The following is a 15,948-nucleotide window of genomic DNA, read 5'->3' on the forward strand; positions in this document are numbered from 1 at the left end:
ATTAATATGATTTGATTATATATTGTTTGTAACATTGACTTGTTTATATCTTTGCATTTCCTTCTTTTATGGTAAAGTTATTCTTAATGTTTGACAAAAATATATCATTACTGATACAATATATTTTGTTTATATGCATTTTTTTGCAAATATGAATATAACTTATTAAAAAAATTTTTGAAATTTTCAATCATAAAGATCACGTGTATATGTGTTTATATATGCGGAGATTATGGACAAAGTAATGTGAATATATTCATAAAATAATTATCAATTATCATTATCGAGAAATAATGTGAAATATTTCTACTTTAATAATGAATAGTTAAGAGTTCCTACGATAAATGAGAATTTACCATTTACTATATTTTCACTTTCTATTTTAGTCAAATAAAGATTATTTTGCATTACTTTTAAGACTCAGTAATTATTGTAACTGTAACTGCGTAGATTAACGTAACCTATAATAATGTGTTTCGAATAATAATTTGCACGTGAATACTTCCCCAATTACAATTTTATTTCTTGCTTTTTATTCTTTTTTGTTTTGACAAATGTAAATATGAAAATAGACGTGAATATATACCGAAATATATATGTATGTTTATCTTTATTATTAATATTTGTATTAATAAACTTTTTAATAAGCATAGCAATATGCAAAACTTTGTAATAATGTACATTTCAAAAAATAAAAAGGGTATAAAAGGTTATCAATTTGTCAAATTCGGGCTTAATTCTAAACTAAAAAAGATTGAGCTCTAGAATTATTTCAATGTTCGCGCCGAAGTGTTAATTTCAGTTTTATTCCATGTTCCTAGTAAAGTTACTATAATTTATTTACTGGAAAACTGATCGATTCATTATAAATATGTATTGTTCCTCAATTCCCATATTTTTTTAAAAAGAAAAGAGCTTGATTTAGTTTATTGTTTTTCTTTTGATAGCAAACTTTTACAATGATTTTTGTAATGAAAAGCAGAGATTTCAGAAGCCATTTTGCTTCTATTTCGTCATGCAGTTCTTAATGTTTGTCTCGCGCCAAATTCAAATTGTAGATTGCTACATTGCATGTTCTCATTGCATTCTTTTCGCACAACGCCTTCGACACTCTTTTCCTCTTTCTTTTACTTACTACTTTACATACATATCCCAACATAAAAGTATGAAATTACAAAACTCAATTTAATCACAAAAAGAAAATACAATTATAGAAAATTAAAAACTGCCATAATGTCTATCAAGAAGTTAGTGATTTTACCTAATACTTCTTATATTTTTCCACCATCCATGTTCACTGAAACATCATCGATTTTACATAAAAAATAATGTATTTTTTATTAATGAAGAAGAAAAGAATTGGCAATTTTACCTTTAAAAAATAAGTAGCTTTGTGGATGCTCCTTAGTGATAAATTCTCGGAAAGATGGCGCTCGATTAATGGAATGCTCGCGCGTAAAGATGACGTAGTGCTATCTATAAGATTGTAGTAACTTAAAACGCTCTCCGTTGTGGATCAAGGAAGCAGTGAGAAACAACGGCGGAAGTGGGGATCGTGCGCCATTTTCTATTTTTGTATAGCAGTGAACTAGTGTTGTATGTGTACATTTTGTGTGATAAATCGATGGATTATTAAATAATTGACGGAGGACGTGCCGATGTAATGAAATGATATTCAGTAACACGTGCTTCGAATCTCACGCGATCAATTATTATTTTGCGTTCATCTTCTGCATAACCCGTGCGTAAAACCGTAGCCCTCGTTCAGCACGTAAACACTTTTTCTTCATTTCTCTTTTGAACGAAGTGAGAGTGGCCACCGAGAGCCATCGATATTAGAACTGTTACCTGGTTGAGTCTACGTTTAAAACTGTATCGTTTGACCCCCCCCCCCCCCCCCCCAATCGCGGAATCCTTTCCTCGCTTTTAAAGATAAAACTCGAGGCATAGAAGGAAAAACCAGTCTGTGATACTAAACAGTACTAAGGTATATAGCTAGAATATAAACTCAACAATTAGATATATACGTATGTATGGCGTATGAGACGTAGATAGATCTCACATAAAAGATCTAGAAAAAATAAAGTCTGTATAGTGTGTGCTGTGAATTTTACCTTACTCGAAGGATAAACGTGGTAAAAAGCAGAATGTCTCAGGAATCTGTGACAAATGACAAGCAACTGCCAACTCCTAAAGATAAAGGTATGAGATCGTTTAGTTTACATTCTACTACGTTAATTATATGTTTTTATATGTATATGTGTATGTATGTGTATATATTGTAAGTATACATCCATATATATGTATACATGTACATACATATATACATATGTATATTTCATTATTATTGTATCACTTTATATGTATTGCATCCATTTTAGTATTATATTTATGTATATCTATTTATTCATATGTATATATTATTATTGTATCATTTTGTGTGTGTGTGTGTGTGTGTGTGTGTGTGTGTGTGTGTGTGTGTGTGTGTGTGTGTGTGTGTGTGTGTGTGTGTGTGTGTGTGTGTGTGTGTGTGTGTGTGTGTGTACATTACGCACACATACAAATGATCTATAAGAATTATTTCTTTTTTAGGTATATGTTCAAATTATGATTGTAATTTGCTGAATTTTATATATTAAAATAACTTTTGATGTCTACTTTGTTACTACCATTGTAAGATTTGCCATCATAACATAGATGTTAGTGTGCAATGTTTTTTTGTTTTTAATGAAAAGTGAGATATAATAATGTAATATTTAAGTTATGGTAAAGATAGGTATATTTTAATATTTGTACTTACAAATTTTTATTATCTCCCTTTTAAAATCAATTGTACGCATTTATTTATCACATGATGTAGTTATAAAACATATTCTCTTTTACTGTAATCTTTTATTAAAGCAGAAATTATACCTAAATTTTGATGAAACTTTTAATATGAAAATTTATTTGGGAGGTGAGAATAGTAATACATATTTGATTTTCTTTGAAATATGTTTGGAAGGTTCACTCTTAAAGATATTCATATATATATATATATATATATATATATATATATATATATATATATATATATATATATATATATAAATTATTGGAATTAATGTTCTCTGTTTTGTGTATAGAAATATCTATGAATAGCATGCAATGAAAGAAAGAGATTGTTTTCTTATTAGTAATATTATAATTTCAGAAAAGAATATTTAAATTTTGGTTATTTGATTACATATTGCTTGTTCATATGTTTAAGAATAAAAAGTCATATAGTGAAAAATATAGTAAATATAGTAAAATGTGATATTATAATAAGAAATTTAGATAGTTTTATTTATCGCACAGCTTTTTTAAAATTTGTATAGATAAATACTGATGTAGTATCTATAACATGAATGTATAATAATGTATGTATATTATCAAAGAAGACAAAATATTTGTTAAAGATATTAATATTCGTTTCAAGGTATTGAAAATTAAGTTATTTATATATTTTAAATTAGTTAACAAACATGATTTGTGTATCTAACATACAATCATAAATAATATTAAAATGTTATGTAAATGATATAAATAATAACATAATGTGGTAGGTATATATGCAAAAAGTTCATAGTTACAAAATAAACAGGATATTTTATGATGTACAATATTTTTTTTTTTAATTCATTCAGTACATTATTATTTTTAAGTATTAACTATATTAGTATTCATTTTCTAACTTTTATTTTAAATATTATTGGTAATGACAAATATGATAATAATTACTGTGCCAAAAAGATCTATTTAAAATTAAATAAATATATGTAGAAATATCTAAATATTTATTTGTCCAGAAAATATCAGTTACAAATTACGTTCAAACGTATCTACAAATAAAACCAGTAAGACATAGGTTGACAATAACGTTCTCAGGGACATACTTGATTGGATTGTAAACTCTGTCCGCCTAAAAACCAGCTGCCGGTTTAGTCAGTTTGTATCGTGCTGTACGACGTGTAGTATCTATGAAAATTTAAGAGTTTCGTTTCTTAGGCGTGTTACATGAACGTAAACGCAATCAGAAAAATTCGACAAATTAGAAGAGATTAAAAACAATAAGCTTCATTCAATAGTGAAAAAATCATATGAATCGATCAAAGTTATACATTACCGACATATAATTTTACATTTCTTTATTTTTCACCGTTTCCGTGTTAAGTTGGTTTGAAACGGTAGTTCTTCGTCCGTCTCGTCCTTCGTTGATAAATATTTGTTCGACTACTTGATACGATTTCAACCAACGAACCAGCAGTATCAATAAAAGTATAAACGAAATAAATTCGAGGAAATTAAAATGAAACTAGACAACATACGCGGTGTTACTGTTATTTCGAATTGGTATCGACGACCAAGAAAACGTCCGCTGGTAGGACCAACAGGATCGCCTCTGTTAGATGTGACTCTAGCTATGCAAACAAGGCCTTTTCGGTGGTCACGCAAAAATAAATCTGCTAACATTACAAAACGGGTTACTTTTCGTAAGTACTTCTGCAGTGAATAGCCAATATCTCATTTTGGAATTAAAGGTTGGAAAGAATTTATCACATCACGCATTCAAATCTTCGCTAAGTCTAACACCAATGGCGGAACTTAAAGTTCGTTATTCTATATCATTTGTACACAAATTCAAGTGGTTCGATAGCTTTTAATGGCTATTAAGTAATTCGAAAGTTATTATATACTATAAATTTTATAAACTTATATTTGAAATATCTTTTTAGCTAATTAAATACAAGTTATATTTATAGATACCTTAATACTTACAATGGTTATCGTAAAAGATATTGGCACATACCGTTATTTTTCAAAGAACCATTTTTTAGTAGATTCTACATTCCATTTTCATAATATCAAATTTTTATAGTTATGTGAAAATACATATTAATTACATGAAATTTAATATATTTAATTAATATGTTAAATGCTATAATAAATACAATGATATGCAAATGTGTAGTCGCTATATATAGTAGTTTAATTTTGTTTTTAATACAGAATGAAAAAACAGATAAATTGACATATATGTAATAAAAATATATAACTCAATTAAAAAAAAAATACAGATGACCTTGAAATCTTTGAAACGCCTCTACTTCCGGTGCAACCATATGTACTACGTGATGCATCATATATAGAATTCATTTAATTTTGTATAATGAAATTTTATAACTTATTTTATAACTTATGAAACGTTATAACTTATGTATCATATCATGTCAGATTATATTTTAAATAAAGAAAAATTTTAGATTTTTCATAAGATCAACAACTGCTTGTACTTAATAATAATTTTGCCTGTGCATATATATATGATGCAAACTATATACAACAGAATACTATTAATGTTTTATTTTTAACATTCTAAAGGAGGAAGTGTGTGTATAAATAGATAATACATAAATTTATATTCCTTATTTTTCAGGAGATGAAGCAATTATATCTATGTCGGTGGCTGGGGAGGTAACCGACACTTCAATTATGGAAGTAGGCCGTTCAAGACCTCAATTCCAATATTCCCGGGTACGATGTGTACTTTTATTATTAATTTACGAAATATTCTATCGAAATGTCATTTACGATTAACTTCTTAAGCGGATACACCGGATATATCCGCCACAGCAAGTCGCTTGGGCCTAGTGGATACACATACATTCTCGTTTATATATTGTATTAGGACACTTGCTAGTTCCATATAAAACGTGTCAATTAATAGGTACCAAGAATTAATCGATTAGAATTTTATATTCATGCGACATTACATATGTAAAAAGCAATGTTTGTATTTGTATAAACTGCGCGTAAAAATAACAATAATATACTAAATTATGATAATTATGTATTGACCTTCATAGTTTTCTAATTTAAATTCTATTGAAAAATTTTAAGACGATCTGTAATCATCTATAACATGCGCGGAGTTAAAGTTCCTAATATTTATGAACGGGGATGTATATCTATCGCAGCAGGATAATTATATGATACGTTAATGTTAAGGAAAGCTATCCGCTTTTGTCAGTCAAATGTAGAAAGTTTAGTGGTTCAATTTAAACATTTTTGTTTACATTTTGTATCTTTTTACAGCGTGTGTTATTATTATTCAGAAATATTGGCACCAATGCTTTGTTCAATGACTTGATTACGAAAGCTGATCTCATCTTTTCGTATCATTGATTTTGAAACATCCATATAAAAGATTAATCTATAATATTAAAAATTTAGAATTTAATTTAAAATTATAAATTATTGAATAATTTTCTAATATCTCATATACTACTGTACCATAACATGAACCAGTCAGAAGTCAAACTAATTAACTTTATCAAGGTCAGTCATTTAGTTCCTAAAGAATTAAGTATACATATATATATATATGTATATAAGTTGTATTGAGTTGCTCATTCAACTGCAAATATCACTGCAAATTGCAAATATTCTTCCCCACTTAAGAGGTTAAACATGTATCTTAGATTAGATTTTTTGATGAAATAATAATTCATGGACTAATCTACAGGAGGAATTGATGCTGATAAAGAGTTTGCCATTATCTAAGAGGAGGCCTGACTTCTTAGATACTTCATATAATAAGTATGTTTATAATACTACATAAATTCTATTTAATACTGCATAATATCTATTTATATTATTTCTATTGTTTTAACATTTTTGTTTAATTTTATAGTTATTTCTTATGAATTATGTTCGCTTATTATTTCTATCCTTTTTTTATTAAGTTCGCGTGGTGTATGGGATCCTGAACGTTGGCATTCGGATAGGAAGCGAAGTGATACACCACCGAAAGACGAAAGAACTGGACGTGGTGATCAAGTTACTGAAAATCATAATAAACGTCGCAACGGAGATCCAAGAGAACGAATTCGTAAAGAACAAGACGGCATAGTATTGAGTCCTCAGCGTAGAAGTTTTAATTCAGGTTGTTTTGTCAACGTAAATCAACCTTCGAATCGACGTCCTGAGAGTCCAATAGGAAAAACAGAGGTTGTGGTAATTTATTTAAAAAACAACTATTATAGAGAGATATTAAAATTACTAGAATTATAATAAAATGCATGACAAAATATTACTTACAGGTTAGTCATAGGGAACCTGTTCGTCGAATTGGGAGCGGCAGGATTTTAACTCGCGATATATGGGACTTCAGACCTGAGAATGAGAAACTGGAACCTGCTTTTCGGTCTGGAGCAAGTGGTAGTACTTCTATGCGTGATCGTGACAACAGGGATACTCGCGATGGAAAGGATCGGGAAAATGCAAGGGAAAGAGATCGTGATCGTGATAATTTGCGTGAACGGGACGAGAGGAACGAACGGTTTGAGCGAAGATCATTTGGTCGTGACTATGGTGATAGGGATAGGGAACGCGATCGAGATAGAGCAGCTGAACGGAATGATCGTAATCATCAGTCAGAACGTGATAAGGATCGTGGACGCGAACGAAGATTCAGTAATGATCGCAGGCGAACATATAGCGAAAATCGTTGCGATGCAGATGAACCAGAATGGTTTAGTTCCGGACCGACATCCCAGCATGATACCATTGAGTTAAGAGGTTTTGAAGACATACCTGAAGAAAAAGCGGTGAATAATAGCAATAGCAATACTAAGAACAAAAAACAAACTCCGGTACAGAAGAAGCGCGGGAAAAAAAGTTCGTTGGAGAAAGATGGAAAGCAAACTGAAAATTCAGCAGGTCCGAAAGGACGAAGTACACCGACCGCGATGGATCAACCTATAAACGTTGTACCTGCTCCTCATTCGCCAATCTCAGAACAAAGCGAGTCGACGTCTCTCGCGCAAAAACCGAATCACGATTCCAACGAAAGCGCTGTGACCGAACAAAGTTGCGAAACGACAGATAATTCTAGCACCGCTAATCAGAATCAAGAAAATAGTCATCCTGATTTTAATCTAGATGAATTCTTGAAATCTGACACATTCCCTGGCGTACCTGGACTTTTAACCGTAAGTCTGTCTCATTTTGTATTTATGTAAAACGATATAGTATTTAATAATTTAAATAAAACGATGGATATTAATAAAATTACATTTTATTTATACAGAATGGAGTTGGCTCAAACGGAGGTTCTTGTTCCCGATTTAGTCAGTGGTTTAAGAGGGAGAGTCCTGTTCAACAAGTAGATAGTCGTAGAACTTCTATACAAGATGATATATTGAACAATCTCCTTAATGATATTACTGAACCAAATATCCAGATTCCATCAGTGACTGAATCTAATACATACTTTGCTCCCATTTCTCCTGCTAATACAACGGCAACAAACAATACTACATCCACTACTGGTGTAAAGCTTCTGGAAATGCTACAACGTGGTAACAAACCAAGTCAAAATGGACAAGGGGATGCAGCTAACACTGTCATACCGATGATGAAAAGTTCATCTATTAAAGATATGGGTGAGAATTCCTACTATTAATTTTTTTATTATTATAACAAATAGAACACTATATGCTTGACTGAAAATTTTTTGCAGAAGTTGGTGGAAAAGTTGTGCACAGTCTCGAAGAGTTGGAAGCACGCATGCGAGGTGGCGCTCCTCCACCTACGTCTTCGACTGATCAACCTCGTGTAAATAAGACTGAAGAAGATCTTTCTGCGTTTAAAAAATTGGTAATATTATGTGTATTATATATACAATAAATTACGTTACAATTTTATCCTATTTTTTTTTATATATAATTTATTTATAATTTAGCTTGCTCAAGTGACTGGGGGACAGGCTATACCAGCGGCGAACGGTCCTATTTCTCAAAAACAACCTGTAACATTAATACAAGTAAGATAATCTTTTTATTTGACATCAAAATTGCACAATGTTTTGTTACATTCGAGATAATGTGTAATTTTCTGTAGTTGCTTAACTCACAACTGAAAACACAAGCAATTGCCCCTCAACAATCGGTCCCAGAACCAATGCATGCTACAACATTTAATCACGCTGGTTCTGTTGGACCAACTCAGCACCCACATCAGGCACAAATGCAGCACGAAAATCTAATGAAAGTATTACAGATTCAACAGGTTAGTAAGAAATGTTATTTCTAATTTAAAGAAAGAAAAAGGAGAAAGGTAACAATATTCTTCAACATTGACTATTTTTATAACAGCAACAAAAACAACAACAGCAACAGCAGCAGCATTCAGACATGTTGTCTATGATGATGGGTGGTCAACGAATGTTAGGTATGAGTCCAGTTCCGCCAGAAATGCAAATGATGTTGAGTAACGCTCCAACAAGTCAGGAACTCCTCCAAAGACCAGAAGCTCAAGCAATTATTCAAGGTCTTCAACAAGGAGAAATAACTAGACAACATCTCATACAGCAACTACAGGTTTGCTTGTTTAACTAGAAAATAAATTTATGTTTGAATTTGTTTTTAATATGTTAATCTACAATAATGATAATAATAATATGTGAAATAGAATCCAGCCATGCAACATCGTCATAGAGAAGTTCTAGTAAACATTTTGAAAATGTATGGTGGTACTACGCCCCGTACAATAAGTCCGCATCCTAGTGCACCCACTCCTCAAGATCATATCTTGCAACAGATGTTGTACCAACAGCAGCAACAAAGGATTCCATCCCCTATGAACAATGGTAAGTTATATCTATTGTTTATTTGAATAGAATTTGTAGTAAAAGGGTTTATGTTGATTACTTTTATACGTTTTTTACACTCGATAGGATTCACTTGTTCATTTTATTTCAAACTAAAATGTTTTTTAAATCAACCTTTTTTTATAATTATTTCTGATACACAAATTTTTCATTACTATACAATTAATATGAAAATTGTGCGATCATTATTTTTATTATTAAATACATTTTTCATAAAGTATATTGTAATATTATAGTATAAATATGTATGTTACTGTTTGGGATGCAGCTTATTGTCCACCTTCAATAATATCTCCAAATTTGACTGCTAGCCCCAGTACATTAACAGTACAGCATCCAGGTAGAACATAAAAAATAATAATAACTTTTTTTTTATTTTGCTCTTCTCTTGCTTTGTGGTAGTAATAATAAGTAAACCGTATACAAGAAGGAAGAAGTGATCAAGTACTTGATATAAATTATTTTAAAGAAATTGTAATTTTGTTCTTCACAACAATTCTTTAAACTTATTAGGACAGTGATCTGTCTATCTGTGTAGTGTTGTCCATTTAAAGCATGCTTGATATTTTATTATTTTTAACAGTGATGCAACATAGGGTTCCTTCACCGCGGGAGATTGTCATGCATGCTCAATCTATAATGCAAAGTGCTTTAATTAAGAAAAAGTTGGAGGAACAACGTGAAAACTTCCGGAAGCGACAGGATCAACAGCAACAACAACAACAAGCTCAACAAAGAGCGTCGAGCCCCGTTAATTCGCCAGCAAAGCAGACCATGAGCCCAACGCCACTTGCTTTTACCCCGACGTCAGTGTTACGTAAAATGACTGCCGATAAGGAACCCGAGGGTGCGAATCAGTCTAATCATCAATTAGAATCGAAATGCTTATTTCCATCTACAGCTAATGAGAATCGTAACAACACATTTAATACCAAAAAAAATATTTACACACAACAATCTGCTTCTTATGATAATACAATTGAACTTACTAATCATACAAAGCATGGTAGTATGTCTGGGACTGAAGCTTCGAGAAATTTGCAGGAGATCGATAATGATGGCAACAATAACGTAGACATAGAAGAATCCGCGTTAAAAGACAAATATACTTCTTCTTTGCTACAACAAAAAGATAGGAGTAATAATTCGAACCTAAATAAGACTGAGGAGAATAGGCTTACTTATGAAAGATCATTGAAAGAAAATACCGATAAAGAATCGACCCTAAATGATGCTAATAATAATAGCCCTCTTATTCTTGACAAACTGTTAACAAAGCAATTCGAGATTGAAACGATAATAGTTGATAATAATAATATATTAAGAAACGCAGAGGAAAACAAGATATCAATTTTACAGAATGATGAAGTTGTTACTTAAACCACTCGGTATTTCGCGAATTTCATACATAAAAAGAATTCATAAGTTTGTGACTATTATCCGATGTGTAACATTATTTTTTTTTATTTTTGTATTAAAATGAGGAATGATAATTTTGTTTTCTTTTCTTTCTTTTTGCTTGACACCTTTAATGTGTTTGAGATTTAATTTGTCTGCATTTTGCTGCATGTTATACACGAAAATGAGTCTTTTAATTTCGAATATAAATATTAATCCTACTTTAAAAAAAAATGCAAAAAAAATCAACTAGTAATATAAATTACATTTTCCTTCATAGACTAATATATGAACATATTACAAAAGAAAAATATGTTGAAATAGTTTTATAATAAAACACTTTATAAATATATTTCATGCTTTTAACTTTTTCTTTACATTTTCATTCTTCCTTTAATGGAATGCTTTGAGATAATTTTGTATTTTAATGCATGCACTTGAGATCTTGTAACTTTCATCACTTGATATGGTTAAAGGAATTGCATGTATTTAAAAACGATATTTATGTAAAAGTTAAAACAAATTAGGCAAAGTATAAATATTTCTTTTCATTTTCATACACAATTTGAATGAAATTAAGCATATTAACAATTCGTATTTAATCCTTGTTTATCGTTTTATTTTATTTGTTAATGAATTCAAAAATAAAAAGACTTATGATCTTAGCTTGACAAAATATGTTTTTAATCATATATTTCATTGTGTATTGAAATGTGTCATACATATGCAATACTAATGAAAAACAGTTCTTTTTATCAGGTTTTATATGTAGATTGTACAATATTCGTATATATAGTAAAGAAGTGAGAAATTAAGTTCCTAATTTGTCTAATTTATTTTTTTAATTTTATATAGGAAATAGTAGCGATCCATCAAAATTGACGGCTCAATCACAGACATCACAAATGCAACAAATGCAGTCTGCAGTTCAATTACTAACACAAGGAGTTCTATGTCGACATAATACCTTACGACCACAGTCTGTCCAGTCTACATGGTCAAATCCGACTATTAAGCAACACCCAGGTATGTGAAACGTTATAAAAATGTTTTGTACCTTGTAACATCTATTTTAAACTTGTTAGAGTCAATATTTAATATCTATATTTCTCTTGACTATCATAGGTCGACCAATAGTAAAAGGTGGTAGTGGTGGTAGCAATGGAAGTAATCAATTCCAATACAGTGCAAATTCAGATTTTCAACAGCAGCAACAGCAACAACAACAGCAGCATAGAACGGTTTCAAGCGTGTACGGTAATCCTGCACGCTCCAAACATACCATGACTAGTTCTATCCCACATCATAATGTTCCACAATACAATGTTGCTCAGAATTCGATGATAAATCAGAGGTCAAATAGTATGAATAATCAAATGAAGGTGCAGCAAGCCCCTTCACATTTAGCTAACATGCAACATCAACCGCCGCAACAACAACAGCGGATTCTTAACTCACAAATGCAAATGGTTTTAAATCAAAACTACAACTCCAATCGTGCAGGTAATTATAATTTGTGCACAAATTGATATAAGTAAAAATAGAAATTTTACAATTAATAAATATTTTATAGTTTACTAATAAAAGTTTTTCGTTTTTGCTACACATAGAGTATTTCTTCATTTTGAAACAATCGAATTAATTTTGTTATTCTAAAATATTTTCAGGTGTTTACCTCTTCTCTAATCAAATTGCATGCAATGGTGTTCAGAAATTGGAATAATTAGATCTCACATTTTAGCTGTTCCTCTTATTTAAACCAATCTAGACAGCATTTATCTTTGGATCGAACTTAAAGTAATTAATTAATGCTTATTTTAGGCTGTCTTTTATTTTAACTAAACTACTCTATGCTTTTTCCTGATATTAAATACCAAATTAATATTTCTATTTCAAAAAGAGATACGAAGCAAATTTAGACATTATATTTTTCAACACATAGATTGAATGTGTACCAAAATAAATGGTACAAATAACACTGACATATATCTTTTACAGATGGGCGAGTAATGCGGTCGCAGCAATTAAACATGCCCGTAGGTCGACAAGCGTCACCGGGTTTAGGATATGTGGGTAGCAATGGTGGAGACCTGTCACCGACTTCGAATCAGTTGGCACGATGGTTTAGTCCAGAACTTCTTGCTCAAGCTCGGGCTGGTAAGCTACCAGAGCTTGTCCAGACAAATGTTTTATCGTTGGAAGAATTAGAAAGACTTCAACATGCATCAACTACAGTGCATAATTAGATTTATATTATACCTCCTCATCTGTTTAATTGCAAGCACAGGAACCCATCGGCGCAGTCGTCGCTCTAACAACTTATATCTTTTAAATTAGATGGCTTTTCATATTAAACAGTCAGTATGAAGATTCACTCCGATTAAAAAGAAATCCACTTCAGTAAAATATTAAAAAATGTCCTGCTTGCATATGCAAAGTCATTTAGGTAATAAACCTTAATGGAAATAAGGTTTAGTGAAATAAATACCCACTTTGGAAAGAGACATTTTTGAATATGATACAGATTAGTTGAGCAGTATTTCCTTTCTATGAAAATGTCTTTTTCTTTTCAATTATATCTTATGACTTATTTGTAATAAACTTTACATACAGCATTACTTAGGAAGCTACAAATGTACAGAGGAATATGGAATAATGATATAGAATTGAGGATGATTAAAAGAAGATAAGCCATTTAAAAACAAATCTAATTGAACATCTTTCTATGAAAACAGATTTATTGCTTATAAGACTGAAAAAAAAAAATATAAAAATTCTTACTATTGACTATGAGAAAACAAAATAATATTTCATTATATATAGTTTCTAAATGGCAATAAAGCAAAAGTTATTTGCCTAAGTATGGACAGCAAGTCCTTATTTATAAATTACAGCGTAGCTATGGCTCGATTTCAAGAATTATTTATTATTGTGAAACCCTTATTATATGTATAACTTGTTACCGAGCTGCTGTATTATTAATTTAACCATTTTTTTCGACCATTTATTTCTTACCGTGATGAAGCTTGCAGAGTCCTTTAGGTAAATAATTATGGTCGAAATCTTAAGAAAGTGGTAAATTGCAACACCCACGAATACAGTTATATATACAGAGAAAAGTGTCATATATTATATTCTACTTATATTATTACGAACAGTGTGGTCGTATGAACAGAATGAACATGCGTTAATAAAACAAGAGCAAGTACTCAACAGATCTTGCATATATTAAGGAAATAAATATATAATATATACTTTGTAGAAGCGTGAGGATACAGTGTTATTATCATGTTCGAAAGCGAAAGTTAGAACAAACCAATTTCAAATGCAACAACCTTGGCAGGTAGATAGAAAAAGCGTTTGCAAAATTTATTAAAAGAAAAGGGAATGCGAGAGAAAGGAATAGAAAGGAATAGAAAGAAAGAGAGAGAGAGAGAGAGAGAGAGAGAGAGAGAGAGAGAGAGAGAGAGAGTGAGAGTGAGTCAGAGTGAGAGAGTGAGAACATTCCAACGGTTATAAAGGGACAAAATAAACGAAATACATTTACAAATTGAGATGATTTAATGTCGATATTGCTGCCAATATGTGTTTGCTTTATAATTAACTTGTTATTTTTTGTGATTACATTTTTCGTACAATCATATTTATATTTGACCGATAGCATCAATAATAATAATACAGAAACTTGTTCTTTTTTTTAACTTTTTTTAATCTAATTTGTTATTTGGTTGATAATTAATCAATACTATACTCTCATATCAGTTATATGAAATTGCATTTTCCCCTAATTTAATAATGAATGATTCTTTTATACTTCATTTTCGAACCTAGTAAGGACATTAAAAGGATCCGACATGATGTTAATGAATGAAAATATTTTTCTAAATTTCGTTTTGTGTTCACATATATGAACTGACAATTAAATAATTTCATTGAATTACAGAATTCATGAACTTCTGTTACATATACCCCCTGTTTTACAATGCTCTATTTAATAAAAATTGATTTTCCTATTTGAATGTGCTCATTCCGTCTTTTTACTTATTTTTTCGAAATTTTTTAATTAAAATAATATCTTTATCACATGAGTGCAACTTCATAAATCAGGAATGTCTTGCAATAATCATGAGTACATTTATGAAAATATTTATGAAAATTTTTGGTTCAATCACGTAATTGTACACTAAATGTTGATTACAAAAATACTTGGCAAGAAACGGATATTTTCTGAGTTTATTACAAAACATCGTAAATGACAAATTTCGAAGCGTAAAACAAGAATTTCGTAAATTATATTGCAGATGTGCTGCAAATGATTATATAGGCTACGAGAAATGCAACAAATCTTTTCAACGCCTTGTATACATATAATTTTCATTTCATTAAATCAAAAAATTTGATGAAATATATGTAATATGTTGTTTTATCTAGTATAATTGAAGATCAAATTTTTAATATTCCTATCGTTCGAATGCTTTTCTATGTGACGAAGGTGTGCATAATGTTCAAATTTATTTTTTTCGATCAATCTCTGTTCTTGTTTAGACTTATACGTATAATGCGTCCATAACTCTGCAAAACTATGCTGTATAAAAGATAAAAAAAGCCATTGGAAATTATTTATGGGGAGTGTAATTACAACAAGTACTGCCAACAACAAATGTATTAGTGTTATTAAGTACCAAAAAAAAGGAATAGACGGTGACATTTATCCTTAAATATCACCTACAGACAACAATGTTGCCTTAAGAGAGGCTATTACAATTGAAATCTATAAAAGAACGCGCGTGTGTGTGCGTGCGTGCGCGCGCGCGTGTGTGTGTGCGCGGTGTGTGCGTGTACACATAGAACGAGAA

The 15,948-nt window shown here is 30.5% G+C and overlaps 1 protein-coding gene and 1 long non-coding RNA gene across 7 annotated transcripts; one reads left to right on the forward strand and one right to left on the reverse strand.

Annotated features, from left to right (window-relative positions):
• Window positions 1-579: 579 nt before the first annotated feature.
• LOC126873797 (uncharacterized) lies at window positions 580-1,521 on the reverse strand. Its single transcript, XR_007692547.1, has 2 exons — window positions 1,373-1,521; window positions 580-1,297 (listed from the first exon to the last, which is right to left on the reverse strand). It is a non-coding gene; the product is annotated as an uncharacterized LOC126873797 (long non-coding RNA).
• LOC126873774 (eukaryotic translation initiation factor 4E transporter-like) lies at window positions 1,518-15,111 on the forward strand. 6 transcript variants are annotated; one of them, XM_050634979.1, is made up of 16 exons: window positions 1,519-2,202; window positions 5,459-5,556; window positions 6,548-6,621; window positions 6,768-7,032; window positions 7,125-8,015; window positions 8,114-8,468; window positions 8,546-8,682; window positions 8,768-8,848; window positions 8,926-9,093; window positions 9,177-9,404; window positions 9,496-9,673; window positions 9,963-10,034; window positions 10,278-10,541; window positions 11,948-12,118; window positions 12,218-12,595; window positions 13,091-15,111. In XM_050634979.1, the coding sequence occupies exons 1-16, from the start codon at window positions 2,148-2,150 to the stop codon at window positions 13,336-13,338; spliced, it is 3,663 nt and encodes a 1,220-aa protein (XP_050490936.1). In that variant the 5' UTR covers window positions 1,519-2,147; the 3' UTR covers window positions 13,339-15,111. The 6 variants fall into 6 exon arrangements, with proteins under 6 accessions (XP_050490942.1, XP_050490936.1, XP_050490937.1 ...); XM_050634980.1 differs by having other exon boundaries at window positions 9,180-9,404; XM_050634981.1 differs by having other exon boundaries at window positions 8,549-8,682.
• The last annotated feature ends 837 nt before the right edge of the window (window positions 15,112-15,948 follow it).

This window comes from Bombus huntii, chromosome 15 (assembly GCF_024542735.1).
Source record: "Bombus huntii isolate Logan2020A chromosome 15, iyBomHunt1.1, whole genome shotgun sequence".
Lineage (NCBI taxonomy): Eukaryota > Metazoa > Arthropoda > Insecta > Hymenoptera > Apidae > Bombus > Bombus huntii.

What these genes read in the sequence shown, in the direction of transcription:
- LOC126873774 (XM_050634979.1), top strand. Translation starts at nt 2,148, where the DNA reads ATGTCTCAGGAATCTGTGACAAATGACAAGCAACTGCCAACTCCTAAA. An exon ending in CTCAATTCCAATATTCCCGG is followed by an intron (nt 5,557 to 6,547) that starts GTACGATGTGTA and finishes ACTAATCTACAG; the next exon opens with GAGGAATTGATGCTGATAAA. An exon ending in GCGTACCTGGACTTTTAACC is followed by an intron (nt 8,016 to 8,113) that starts GTAAGTCTGTCT and finishes TTATTTATACAG; the next exon opens with AATGGAGTTGGCTCAAACGG.